The following is a 13,998-nucleotide window of genomic DNA, read 5'->3' as shown; positions in this document are numbered from 1 at the left end:
GGCCACTGTGTGAGTGTTGATGGTTGAGGAATGTAGCTGGGCCCAGGGCCAGGAATTTGAGACTGAGGCCTATGGTCCCAAAGTCCTCTTGATGTGGGGTCAGGTGGCAGAAAGGTGGGAAGGACGAAGACGGGGTAGGGATGGGCTTGGTACTTAGAGCTTGAGGGCATTCACCTACTTGTAAGTGCCCTGGTACTGGAAGCCCTGTCACTTTATCAGCTCATCTGCTTCTGTAAGTCCTCAGCTGTCATAAACATAGGGGATGGGCTGGGGCTTTTCGTGCTCAATCTTGCACAGCAGAGGTCAAAGAGCGGCCGGGCCTGTTGAATCTCATCACTGCATACAAAATACATTTGGCTCCCGTAGAAGACCAGGATGAAGCACTTGTACACATAGGGGAGCCTCTCATTCTTATATCTGTTGCCATAGATCAGGTCAGGCTCCAACTCCTTGGGATTGAAGAACATGCTAGGCTTGTTGGTCATCGTGTTGGTGTACATAGCCTCATTGGGATGCACTGGGATTACCCACTTGTTACACTTGCACTGCTGCTGGAAGATGTCTCTAGTCACATCACGGAAATGCAAACACACATTGCCTTGCACTCAGTCATGGCTTTGCCACAACACAGGGTGAAGGGCTCCCCATCCCACCTCTCGTTCTCCACATTGAAGACAATAGCTGTGAAGGTGGTAATGATGGATCCACGGGACACCGAGGGGTCATCCAGGTACCCTTTGGTGACCACATCCTCTCCTTTGGGATTCCCCACATATTGACCCAAGACATTTTTTATCTGCACCTCTGAGATACATTTCATCACATTGACCTTTTTACCACGATGTCCTCCAAGTCAGTGGGGGCCTACTTCTCCATGGCCACCAGACACGCAGCATAATCAGCAAGTGGTTCTACATCATGTCCTGGATGATGCTAAATTCACTCAAGTAGCTACCGTGGCTCTCAGTACCGAAAGGCTACTTGAAGGTGAGGATGATGCAGATGGTGTTTTCCCTGGTCCAGTTGGGGCTGAAAATTCTGTTAGTAGACCCCAGCAAAATGAGGTTCTGGACCATCTCCTTGCCCAGGTAGTGGTCCATGCAGTAAATCTGGCCTTCACAGAATTGGAAGGAGAAGTGGTTGGAAAGCAGTCAGAGCTCTGCAGGTGCCTCCTGAAGAGCTTCTCCACGATGTTACAGTTCCAGCCATCTGGCTCATGCAGGTCTGTTGGATGTTCTTGATGAGCCTCATCGACAGTAGGGGCAAGACCAGGTAGAAGAGGCAGTTGGCCTGTGAACCCTGGCAGAGGGCATTCATGTGCCAATTGAGGCACTCGTGGGAGGCCGTGTCATTGTACTGGCCAGCCACATAGGAGTTTTGGGCAAAGAACTCCAGCTTGGGCTTTTTCTCAGGTGTGGCTTTGAAGAGGGGCTTGCTCTGCTTGGGGATGTTGGCCACTGGGAGGTAGAAGTGAGCATAGCCTGTGATGAAGGTGTTTTTGAGCAGAAGGCCATCCTGCAAAAGCTACCAGATGGTAGGGTAGATCTTCTTGGCCAGGTCACCCAATGAACCCATGATGTGTTTCAGACTGATGGAAGGCATCAGCTCTTCCCATAGGATCCCACACACTTGGGTCCGGCTCAGGGCCACCTACTCTGCCATGACATTCTCTGCTCCTTGCTGCCACCAGCACCACCCCTTGCACTGACAGCCCTGCAGTTCTCTGCTGTTGCCTGCTGTTGCCTTCTTCTGCTGGAGACTGAGACCTGTAGGTCCATTTAACCAGTGGGGGTGGGTACCTGATCTGAACTGATCACCTCAGGTGAGGTGCTTTGGTGGGGCCTCCATCTATTGTCTTCTTCATTGTCCTTTATTTATATAGAGATCCTTTTAGAAATCAAGAAAAATAATGCCAGAAAATAAATAATATAATTAAAAATGAAAAATTTAAAGCCAAATGCATGTGTTAACTACTTTAGGGGTGAAAATGGTAGCTTGTGTTTACTAACTGCTTGATATGTTAGATATTGTATCTCCAACTAGAGGATGAGGTAGCTGAGGTATAAATTGACAAGGGAACCTGATAGTGAGGGGTGGGGCTGAGCTTGAGACAGTGTCAGGGTCGAACTCTCCTTTTATTGGTTAAAGACTTTCTAGGCCCCAAGTGATCTTTCGTTTCCATTTCTATAGCTGCTACATGTACAGCGTATCTGAAATTATCCATAAATTGCTTTGTATTTTTAGTTTTCACTTTTTTAGTTTTGAATTTGATTGTAAGTATGCAAGAGCAAGGATTCACTTGAAAATGTCTTTGTATTAACTATAGCAGCTTAGATAACATGTGGTTAGGAGGCTTTCAGTAGATTCATATATGTTAGCTAGTATCCGTTAAAGAAGTGACTGCCTCAACCAACAATACCACAAATTTATTGTCATGGATTAAGGGTAAGAAATTACAAAGTACTATCTAAACTTTTATAAAGTCTTACCAATCTTAGTGCCATTAAATTTTTCACTGAGGAAATTTATTGTTCGGGTTGGAGTACATACTAGTGTCTGGAGTACACTTAGGTTTTAATGATTTTAACTTCAAGTTTGTATACCATTCACCCACTTTGACAGTTAAGTATAGCCGAGCAAACATGGCTTTTTTGTGCTGTCCTTTATACCCTCAAAAGAAAATTTGTATATCCAAGCTTCCTAAAAGAATTTTGTCTCCTTTTTCTCTTCACCTCCCATTTTTTCCTTTTCCTTAAAGACTTTTGTTTTTAGATCAGTTTTAGGTTTTAATAACATTGAGAGGAAAGTATAGGAACTTGCCATAGACCCCTACCCCCCCCCCCCCCCCCCGCCACACACATAGGTTCTTGCTTTATGAACATCAGTTACCAGAATGGTATGTTTTTTTTTTACCAAGGCTAAACTTACATTGACACATCATAATCACCCAAAGTCTATAGTTTACCTTAAGGTTTATTCTTGATGTTACACATTCCTTAGGTATGGACACATATAATAACATATGTCCCATCATTATAATGTCATACATGGTATTTTGACTATCCTAAAAGTCCTCTGTGCTCCAACTATTCATCCTACCTTCCCTACCACCACCCCTGGCAACCACAGATCATTTAACTGTCTCCTATAGTTTTGCCTTTTCCAGAACGTCACATAGTTGGAATCAAACAATAGGTAGCCTTTGTGGATTGGCTTCATTCACTTGGAAACATGCATTCAACATCCTCCGTGTTTTTTCATGGCTTGGTAGTTTTCTTTCTTTTTAGTTTTGACTAATATTCTATTGTGTGGCTGTACCACAGTTTATTTACCCATTCACCTACAGAGAACAAACTTGCTACCAAGTTTTTGCAATTATGAATAAAGCTATAAACTTCTGGTGTTTATGTGGGCATAATTTTTCAGCTCCTTTGGGTAAATGCTAAGGGATATGATTGCTGGTTATATGGTAGGAGTATGTTTAGATTTGTAAGAAACTTCCAAATTATATTCCAAACTTTTAACATTTTGAACCATTTATTCTTCAAAGCATACTATTTTCAAGGTTCAAGGGATTTCTTATATCCGTGCAACCTTTTTTTCTCAAATTCAAAACACGTAACTGTCTCTTCTCAACTTAATGCTACTTAAATGTTAATGGTATTCCTAAGATTCCAGTCTGGACCTTTGCTTTTTATTTTTACATAATTTCCAAGGAGGGCTTTCTCCTACTCTCATAACTTCATGCACTGTTTCTGTTTTTATGATTCCTGAAGTTATATTTTCATCCCACATCATTTTCTTAAAATTCAGACTCATAGATCTGCTGCCTGTTGGCCAGTTTTACCTCAGCTATTCCATAGGCATCACTACCTTAACATATGAAAACCATATTAAAACTAGCAACTACTCCTCTCCAGGTGTATTTGCTGAATTTGTTTTTGGGGGTAAATGCATTTTTCTGTACTTGTCCAAACCATATCCTTGGGGTCTTCACTGACTCTGCCTTCACTTTCATTTTTAGTATCTGAGAGTCCCCAAGTGTTATATTTCTGTCCTCATTTTCTTTCAAGTCCACCTCTTTATTCCTCCTACCACTCACATCATCTTTATTTTTGGAAGAGCATTAAAGCTATTTGCTTTCCCTGCTTGCAAGCCTGAGTACCTTCTCTCTCCCATAGTGAAGTCTATTCAGAATATTGTTTGGATGATTATTCCATATTAACATCTGTTTTTTGGTACCCCTGTTAAAAATGCCAGTGGCTACCCTCTGCCTCAGAATAAAGTCATGCCCTGCTGTGCTCTGCAACGCCCTTCTGCAGTCTTCTCTCTTGCTGCTGTTTCTAGATTTTCCTGCATGTGCTCAGTTCTTTCTAGCCTCATATTCATGGTCCTCCAGTTCCTTTTCCCTGGAATGTACTTTCTCCTTTCTGCCTAATTAACTTACACTACACATTCACTTTAGGTGCAGATGTGATTAAAATGGCAGCTTTTTCCTTTTTCCCTTCTCCTTTGTCCCACCTGGCATTGTTTTGTATGTCTTCCCTGTTGAACCTGAGCAATATTTCAGTTATAGTATTTCTATCACATTTTATAACTTTTTTTCTGACATCATGCTGTGTCACCTTCACTTCTGCATGTGAATCCCTAGCACAGGTGATACAAGGTTGGTTGGTGGCATTTTTCTGTGACAGTGTTTTTCAACTGGGGGTGATTTTATCCCTCAGGGTTCATTTGACCATATCTAGAGACATTTTTGATAGGCATTGTTGGTGGGTAGAGGCCAGAGATGCTGCTGAACGACCCGACAGTACACAATTGCCCACTGCTTTATCCAGCCCAAAATGCAACAATGCTGAGGCTGAGAAACCCTATTCTAGGATGCAGTCCAAAGCTTTAGGGAACTAAGTGAAAAGATATTTCATAACAAAAAGATGAATTTAAACTTGGAGTAAAGTATGAAAGTTTTCATTGTCAAGGAACTCAATTTTCAAACTAGACTACTCTGTTTTTTTATGGCCTATTGTTAGTATTTATTCAGAAGCTGTGTTGTGTGTCACATGAGGAAAACATGTGACCCCGGTGCTTATTAATCCGTTAGCAGCTGCCTACAGTAATTTAGGCATGCAACTGAGATTGTCAAAAGGATAAAGGAATTAAGCTCTTAATTCAAAAATTTTCACTTACTTTTTCTTATTTTAAATGTGCCTAGTAACAGGTGACTACGCAAGCAATTTTTTGGAAGTTTGGGGATAGGTGACGTCCTTTTCAAGCTCTTAAGAAGGATGTAACTATAAAATCCTCTGAAAAGGCCAACTGTTATAAACCTTTTGTCTTAGTAGATTCCAGTGCTCCCCACCGCATGCCAGTGCACATGCACATGCCCACAAATGATAATTCTTATACGCCGTAGTCATCTTTCTCTCTCTTTTTTAAAGACTTCATTTATTTTTAGAGAATGGGGGAGGGAGGGAGAGAGGGGGAGAAACATCGACGTGTGAGAGAAACATTGATCAGTTGCCTCTCTTATGTGCCCTGACCCGGGACCGAACCCGCAACACAGGCATGTGACCTGATTGGGAATCAAACCAGTGACCTTTCACTTTGTGAGATGACACCTAGCCAGCTGAGCCACGACTGAGACACACCAGTCAGGGCTGCCTCTTCACTCTCTTTAGCCAGGTGCCTCTTCAATGTCAAGGACACAGTCCATGTTGATCCATCAAAAATAGGGCTTCTCCTAGGAACCATACCTGTATTATGAATTATCCAGGTACAGAAGATCCATTTAACTAAATACAGAATTTACATTTGTAAACTTAAAATTTATAGGTATTAAATTAGAAGGAGCTACTAATATACTGGACAGTTATAATGTTGAAGGATAAATTGTTGCTGCCACTAGAACAACATGGGACTGAACTGCAAAACCAAGTAATGGGAAAATAAAATATGTACCACAGTTAATAGTTTTAGTGTGTGTCTGGGCAAAGATGGAAAACATCACAGAGGAAAGTTTCTCCTTCCAGTTAGGCTATATGATACGAGTTTCTTTTTATAATCTAGTTTTCAGAATAATTCTTATTTTGGTAGTTTAGCAATTTGAGTAGGGGAAAGAAGAAATATTTTAGGAAATATTAGGAAAAAGAAGCAGTGACTTATATTATAGTTCCTGATGATATTAGCAATTTAAAACTTCCTACATTGAATTTGTGCTGGAAAGTATAGTTTTGATCTTTATCCTTGGAGACTCTTTTGGTACATTAAGTGGTGTACACCTGAAGAGTCGATTTTCTTTGGTTCATTAAAAATAGTGAATATTACTTACCTCACATTAAATTTCAAAATCCAAAAAGTACATTTTTTCCCAATAGGTGTCAGATTTAGTGACTATCATCAGCTATTCAGGTTGGTGTTACTAGCTCACTTTTCAAAACTGACTATATAGCACATTTATTTTACATAAGGAAAACTGAATAATGGTACTAAGTTCGATGGATTCTATGAGATAATATCTAGCTGACAATTGATTTAATCTCATCTTGTCTTTGGTTATATGGCTTGATTCTTTGGATTTTGTGTCAGAATAGAAGTTTAAGCTACTGTATGTACAAAGTTTAAACTACTGTATTTTTGGGGACCACTCTGTGTGGTTTCAGAGACTGTAGCCCCCCGACAGCAGGCTCTGAAAGGGGCTAGTAAGTCTCCCCAGAAAACCAGGTAATGCAGGTGTCACGCATGACCGGATGCTAACACCAAGGGGTTTCTGTGAGTAATCAGGCCTGATAAATACATTGTATCCTTTGAAGCTTGCTTTGCTTTGTATAGCTCTGTTGATATAAACCAGATGTTTAAGTTCAAGGCATAAGGAATAAACTCCTGATCTCATGAAACACATCTTAAAGACCATCTGGCGTCAGCATGTCTCACAGACCCTGACCTATGACAAATCTCTGTGTTCCTTCAATGTTATCTACAGATAATACCTGTTTTTGTATGACTGTAGCCTTTTGACATTGATGATGAGCTATGCATGTGTATACCTACATATACCATTCCCAATAAAAGCTATTTGGGAGAAGAGCTCAGGGCATTCCCTACTAGAAGGAATCACCACCCCCTTTCCCGCTGGAACAACAAGATTGTGTCTGGGATGACTTATTTCTCATTCGCAGTGGCTGGGAGAACTCTGCGGGATGGAGTTCTCCCACACTGTGTATATAAAGTTATTTAATGACAGTAATTATAAGGGAATAGAATAATAGGCATATATAAATATGGACTTGAATAGAGTTCTTCAAATTTAGTTGCATTTCTCTTAATTTCTTTCAGACAAGTTCTACAGAAATTTTGGAGTATTCATCAGATGGTGAAAACAAAGATGATTCAGAGAATGTCTTGGTCACTGATTTAGAATCATCTCACAAATACTATATGGATTTTGGATCAGATGGAAGACAAGTTAAGGAAACACTGATAAACCCAACGGTGAAATCTACAGATAACATTTTGTATACACCACAGAAACAGACAAAGTGTCCAAGGACTCCTGAAAATTCATCAAAGAAGCAGCTTTTAAGGTTAAATTACACATTTTAAAATACTTTTTAATGTTTTTCTGCCTTTAACAATCCAAATATCTAAAATGTTAATTTTAAAATGCTTGTTTAGTTGGGAAGGAAAATTGAAAGAATAGAATTATAGTTTCTGTAAGTAATTTGGGATGTCCTGAGTTCTGGACATGATTTATGGAATTGCTCATCCAAGTTGAACATTCAGTTTCAGTCATAACCAGCTTATGTGACTGTTTTTCTTAATGGATATTGCCTGTTTGGGTTTATCAAATTTTATTGACCATCAGTGTTTCAGGTGATGTCTTAAATAATTAAGACAAGTAAATGACTCTGTTTTCAAGTAGCATATAGTCTAAAGAGGGAAATAGAAATAAATATAGACTATTCAGATTACTTTTATGAGTTTGGGTAGGGCTATTGACCAGAGAAACACTTGGAAGTACAGAGATATGTGAGAGAGCAATGACTCAGGGACAAAAACCTGGCTAGTAAGTGTGTGGGAACACAAAGGCCAGTCCATGGAGGATTCATCACAGTGTGTTAGGATCTTGGGGTGTACTAGATTAGGGGACATGACCCAGCCCTGTGTATTCCATCATCTCTTTGTGTTTTATTAAGTTAGAACAAAACAATGAAACCAAAAACCCAATGAAAGTGAGAAGGCGAATTTGTGGAAAGCAGTGCCACAAGTGGAAACTTAGTAGAGAGTTTCACGGAGAAAGGATTTTAGTAGAAAGAATAAGTTTGGTGATGAAGAACACAGTTTTGGGATCTTTTTAGGATGTCTGCATCAAGACATGGCTAGCATGTGATGCACACTGAGACTTCAGTGGTAATGTTAGGAAACTAGTAGGAAAGAAGCCAAGGACCAGGACTCAAGCAGTGCCCAAGACTTAAGGGGTGGAGACAGTACTATGACTTCTCTGAAGGAATCTGGGATTCAAGGCAGGAAGGAGGAGAGCTTAGCTGCTAGTGGCTTGAAAGGGATCTAGTGTCTAAAGAGATTATAGAGAAATGGTGAAACAGAATTAGAAAATAATTTGGAGGACTCAGCAGAGAAAGAGATGTAAGGCATAATTACAGTACCCAGGAAAGAAAGTGAGGTAGCAAGGCCTGGGCTGGAGAGGCCTGTCTTGAGCATAAGATGGACAGAAGAATATAATGATGTGACTAGGTCTGGTGGGATCAATGTAGCCTGTTCACTATATATTTGTGTATGTATATGTGTGTATATATATATCCAGAGAGTATCCAGGCATGTAATATGAAAAAAAGACATTTATTGAAGAAGATACAAGATACAAGAAACATTGTACATAGGACAATGACACCTCAGTCCCCTTCAAAGTGGGCACCTTGGGACTTCACACAGTTCTAGTATCTCTTCCACTATTCAAAATACTCTGCAAAATCCTTTGTTGGAATTGCCATGAGCTGCCCTGTTGTCATATTTTCCTGAATGTCATTGATGTTCTTAAATCTCTTCCCTTTTAAAGGTGATTTAGTTTTGGGAAAAGCCAAAGAAGTCACAGGGTGCCAAATCTGGGCTGTAGGGGGCTGAGTCACCTGGGTGATTTGATGTTTCCCAAAAAAACTCTGCACAAGATATGGTACATGAGTAGGCACATCGTTGTGATGAAGCGTCCAATCAACAGTTGCCCATAGCTGTGACCATCTTCGTCATATTGCATCTTTCAACCTTTGGGGAACATTGAGGTAGTACTCATTAATTGTTTGACCTGGGGGCATGCTTAGGATGGACAGCACCTTCCCAATCAAAAAACGCAGTTAACAAGGTCTTGATCTTGTTGAGCCTTCCCCATGCCTTCATTGGCGTGGAGAACCAGGCGACTTCCATTGGGACGACTGGGACTTCGTTTCCAGATCATACGAGTAGCCCTAGACCCACAATTCATCTCCAGTTATGACCTTGAAAACTGGTTCATTGGTAGCATCTTGAATCAAGTCATTAGCAACTGTAGCACGATGTTCCTTCTGCTCCTACAATATTCCATAGCAGAAGCCGCAGAACAGATTTTGCCTGACACGTTTCATGCCAAGATCCTGTGTCAGATTTTGGACACAGTAGTTTTTGGAATCCTCAGATCAGTTGCTAGTTTTCACTCTGTCAGTCACCAGTCTTTGTTGATTGCAGCCCATACATGTTCAACATTCTCAGGAGTTCTGCTTGTTGCAGCCTTTCAGAATGTGAATCACTTTCAACAGATGCTTGACCACCTTTGAAACATTTGTGCCACGTTTTTATTTGTGCTACACTCATTGCATCATCTCCAAAAGCCTTCTGAATCATCTGAATAGTTTCTGTGGAGGAATGTTCAAGCTTAACACAAAATTTGATGCAGATTTCTTGCTCTACTCACTCAGTCATTTTGAATATGACAGCCATGCAGTACACATACTCACTCAACAGCCTTTACTGCCCCTGCTGACTAGTACAGTGCAGTCGTCATTGTTGACGCATGTGCATTCCAGTCCACTCTCCTTGGCTGCCATGTTACTTCAGTATAGTGTAAACAGTTCTTGTTATATTAACAATGGCTGGACTTTTCTGGACAGACTTTGTATTTTTACATAAAATAAGACAGAAAGACTTATTTCTTCCTGAGTGAAGATGTTATGGCCTCAAAAGATAATGGTGGTAGTTTGCAGTAGTCTCTGGAAACAACAGGAAAAGAGGCCAATGAAAGTGATTTGAATGTTCTTTGTTGAACTCAAATTCATGCAGTTACAGCCAGTGATGTCCTGATCCTATTATAAGGCCCTTCTGCATGCCAAGCAGTTTCAGGTGTTAGAGACCCAGCAACTAAAGCCCTATGTATGTAGGAAGGAAGGCTGACAAGGACCCAAGCAGTAAGGTAGGAATATGCTTGGTTACTTTGTGGATGGCCTTTTATTTCTTCTTCTTGGTTAATTGCTATGGCTAGGACTTCCAGAACTCTTGAATAAGGGTGGCGAAAGTGGCATCTACTTGTTCCTGATCTTACAGAAGCACACTTAGTTTTTGCCCATTTCATGTGATGTTGGCTGAGTGTTTGTCATATATGACCTCTATTATGTTGAGGTATGTTCCCTCTGCTCCCACTATGCTGAGAGTTTTTATCCTAAATGGGTGATGGATTTTATCAAATGCTTTTTCTGCATCAATTGATATGATTATTTGGTTTCTAGCTTTCATTTTTTATGTTTTATATCACATTTATTAATTTGCGGATACTGTACCAATCTGGTATCCCCTGAATAAAGCCAACTTGATCACTGTGTTTGATTCTTCTCATGTGTTGACAGATCTGGTTTGTTAATACTTTGTTTAGGATTTTATCATTTGTGTTCATGAGAGCTTAGCCTATAATTTTCTTTCTGTGTAGTGTCCTTATCTGGTTTTGTAATTAGGTTAATCCTGGCCTCATAAAATGATCTTGGAATATTACCTCCTCTTAAATTTTATGGAATAATTTGAGAAGGATAGATGTTAGTTCTTCTAATGTTTGGTAAAATTTACTTGTGAAGCCATATAGTCTAGGATTCTTAGTTTGTTAGGAGTTTTTTGATTACTGCTTCAATTTTATTAGTTATAAGTGGTTTATTCAGATTTTCTGATTTTTTTTTTTACGATTCAGTTTTGGAAAACTGTATGTTTCTAGGAATTTGCTCATTTTGTTCAGATTGTCCAATTTGTTGGCATATAGTTGTTTGCAATATTTTCTTACAGTCCTTTATGTTTCTGTGGAGTTAGTTGTTACTTCTCTTTCATTTACGATTTAATTTATGTGAGTCCTCTATTTTTTCTAGATTAGTCTCTCTAAAGGTTTGTTAGTCTTGTTTATCATTTCAAAGACCCAGCTCTTGGCTTCATTGATTTTATTTTTTGTATTTTAGACTTCATTTATTTCTGCCCTGATCTTTATTATTATATTTTTTCTACTCACTTTTTGCTTTGTTGTTCTTTTTGTAGTTCCTTTAAGTGTAAAGTGTGATTATTTATTTGAGGTATTTTTCATTTCTTGAGATAGGCCTGTAGTACTATGAATTTCTCTCATGGGGCTGCCTTTGCTGTGTCCTATAGATTTTAGGTTGTTGAATTCTTACATCATTTGTTTCAAGGTATATTTAATTTATTTCTTGATCTCATTGTTAACCCATTTATTGTTTACTAACATGTTATTTATTTTCTGCATCTTTGTGTATTTCTCAGTTTTTTATTGTGATTGGTTTTTATTTTCATATCATATGATTAGAGAAGATGCTTGATATTATTTCGGTCTTCTTAAATACAGGATCCAGCAGAAGTAATGCTTACTTGAGTGTGGTTGATAGGGCAATAATATGGGTGTAATGATTTAAAGTTTTAATTTGAACATTTCGCCTAAAATGTCATATGGTCTGCATGAGTATGATATTGTTAGGTTACAGAATTACTTGCTTATGACTTTGTAATAAAAAAGGGGCACTCTTTGTGCCAGCCCCTGTATATTCAGACTGTTTTGTGTCTTAACATTGGTCTATCCTAGAAAATGTTTCTTGTGCACTTGAAAACAATGAATATTATTTGGCCTTGAGGGAGAATTGACCTGAAGATATCAATTAAATCCATCTGATCTAGTCTGTAATTTAAGGCCACTGTTCCCTTGTTGATTTTCTGTTTTTAGATCTATCCATTGATGTTAATGGGAAGTTAAAATCTTCTGCTATGATTGTATTATTGTTGATCTCTCCTTATATGTCCATCAAGATTTGCTTTATATATTTAGGTACTCCTATATTGAGGGTGTAAATTTTACAAGTGTTATGTCCTATTGGATTGCTCCCTTTATCATCTTGTAGTGTCTTCTGTCTTTTACTATATAGCCTTAATTTTGAAGTCTGTTTTGTCAGACACAAGTATTGCTACCCCAACTCTTTATTCATTTCCATTTGTGCTAGTATCTTTTTCAATCCCTTTTCATTTAGTCTACATGTTTCTTTCATTCTGAGGTGGGTGTTTTGTAGGCAGACTGTGTATGGGTCTTGTTTTCTTATCCATTCTGCTATAGCATGTCTTTGATTGGAGTATTTGAGCCATTTACATTTAAAGTGGTTAATGATAGCTGTGTATTTCTATTTTATTCTTTTAATTATGTTTCTGTTTTGTTTTGTTTTTTTCCTTTTTCTTAAAGAAGAGCCTGTAACACTTTTTGTTGTACTGCTTTTGTGGTCAAACTACATTAGCCTTTTCTTGTCCATGAAACTCTTAATGTCCCTTTCAATTAAAAAAATATATAGGGGTCAAGATGGTAGCGTAGGCAGACATGGCTCACCCCTTCACATAACCACATCAAAATTACAACTAAAATATAAAACAACTATCACTCAGAACCATCACGAATATGGTTGAATGAAAGTTGGACAACTACAGAATTAAAGAAACCACATCCATCGAGATGTGGAACGGGCTGGTCTCGTTCCATAAAAATTCGGGAGGAATCTCTCAGGAGCGAGCAGGCCAAGCCTCACTTCAGGCTCCCAGTCCAGGGTTCCAGTGCCAGGAAGATAAGTCCCCACAACTTGTGGCTGCAAAAACCAGTGGGGATTGAGTCGGTGGAAGAAAATTCTGGAACCCCACCCAGTTCCTCCTAAAGAACCCACACATGGACTCACCTGCTCAGACTCACTCACTCTGAGCACCAGCACTGGGGTGGCAGCTTGAAGGGGACCAGTGGCATACAGGGAGAAGCTGAAGTGTTTGGCATCAAAATGAGCAGAAGCCATTGTCCTTTTTCTGAGCCCTCCCCCTGCAGAGCCATGGAGCCAGCAACCTGGTGCCGTATCTGAGACACCATCAACCTGGCTAACATTGATTGACCTTGGAGATTTCCAGAGAATCTGCCCCACCCAACTTACAGGCCTACCCAAGCTGCTTTTCCATATGAATGGCTGGTCTTGGATTCTGCTTCACAACTTCCTAAATCTTATCATACAAGCATCAGCTAGCCTCACTGAGCTGCATGCTGGGCACTAGCAGCAGCAACATTAGTTTAACAGTTTGCCTTCACCTAGAAATCTCCAAGCCCAGCACAAGTAGCAGCCTTCTCAGATTGCTTTATAGCTCAGAAAGGGCAGCCCAGGGTAAAAGACAGGTCAGGGCTGACCTTGGCCTGCATCCCCCAGGAAACTCCAGGGCCAGCACACCCTGTAGACAGCTGCAGACAATGTCGAAGCATCCCCATACTGTCCCTACACAGGTGATCCTCCACAGATGGCAGAGGTTGGTGGTAAGCAGTCACAGCCAAACTGTACAGCTGAGTGGCCTGAGTAAATCCCTCCCATTGATCTACCAACAGCAACCAAGGCTCAACTACAAGAGGAGGGTGTACACAGCCCACACGAAGGGTGTACCTCTAATTCCCAGCTTGGGTGATAGGGGAGG

The 13,998-nt window shown here is 39.9% G+C and overlaps 1 protein-coding gene and 1 pseudogene across 4 annotated transcripts in view; one reads left to right on the top strand and one right to left on the bottom strand.

Annotated features, from left to right (window-relative positions):
• Positions 1 to 13,998, top strand: part of SPIDR (scaffold protein involved in DNA repair) — a 345,021-nt gene that overhangs the window by 96,489 nt on the left and 234,534 nt on the right. For all 4 annotated transcript variants that reach the window (XM_045186107.2, XM_045186106.2, XM_024578257.3 and 1 more), the window contains exon 6: positions 7,333 to 7,580. In XM_045186107.2, coding sequence (XP_045042042.1) covers positions 7,333 to 7,580 — 248 coding nt within the window. The remainder of the gene's footprint in view (positions 1 to 7,332; positions 7,581 to 13,998) is intronic.
• LOC112320756 (glucose-6-phosphate 1-dehydrogenase pseudogene) lies at positions 154 to 1,677 on the bottom strand (annotated as a pseudogene).

The sequence above is a fragment of the Desmodus rotundus genome, chromosome 8, assembly GCF_022682495.2.
Source record: "Desmodus rotundus isolate HL8 chromosome 8, HLdesRot8A.1, whole genome shotgun sequence".
Taxonomy (NCBI): domain Eukaryota; kingdom Metazoa; phylum Chordata; class Mammalia; order Chiroptera; family Phyllostomidae; genus Desmodus; species Desmodus rotundus.
This window is presented reverse-complemented; position numbering and strand designations above follow the sequence as displayed.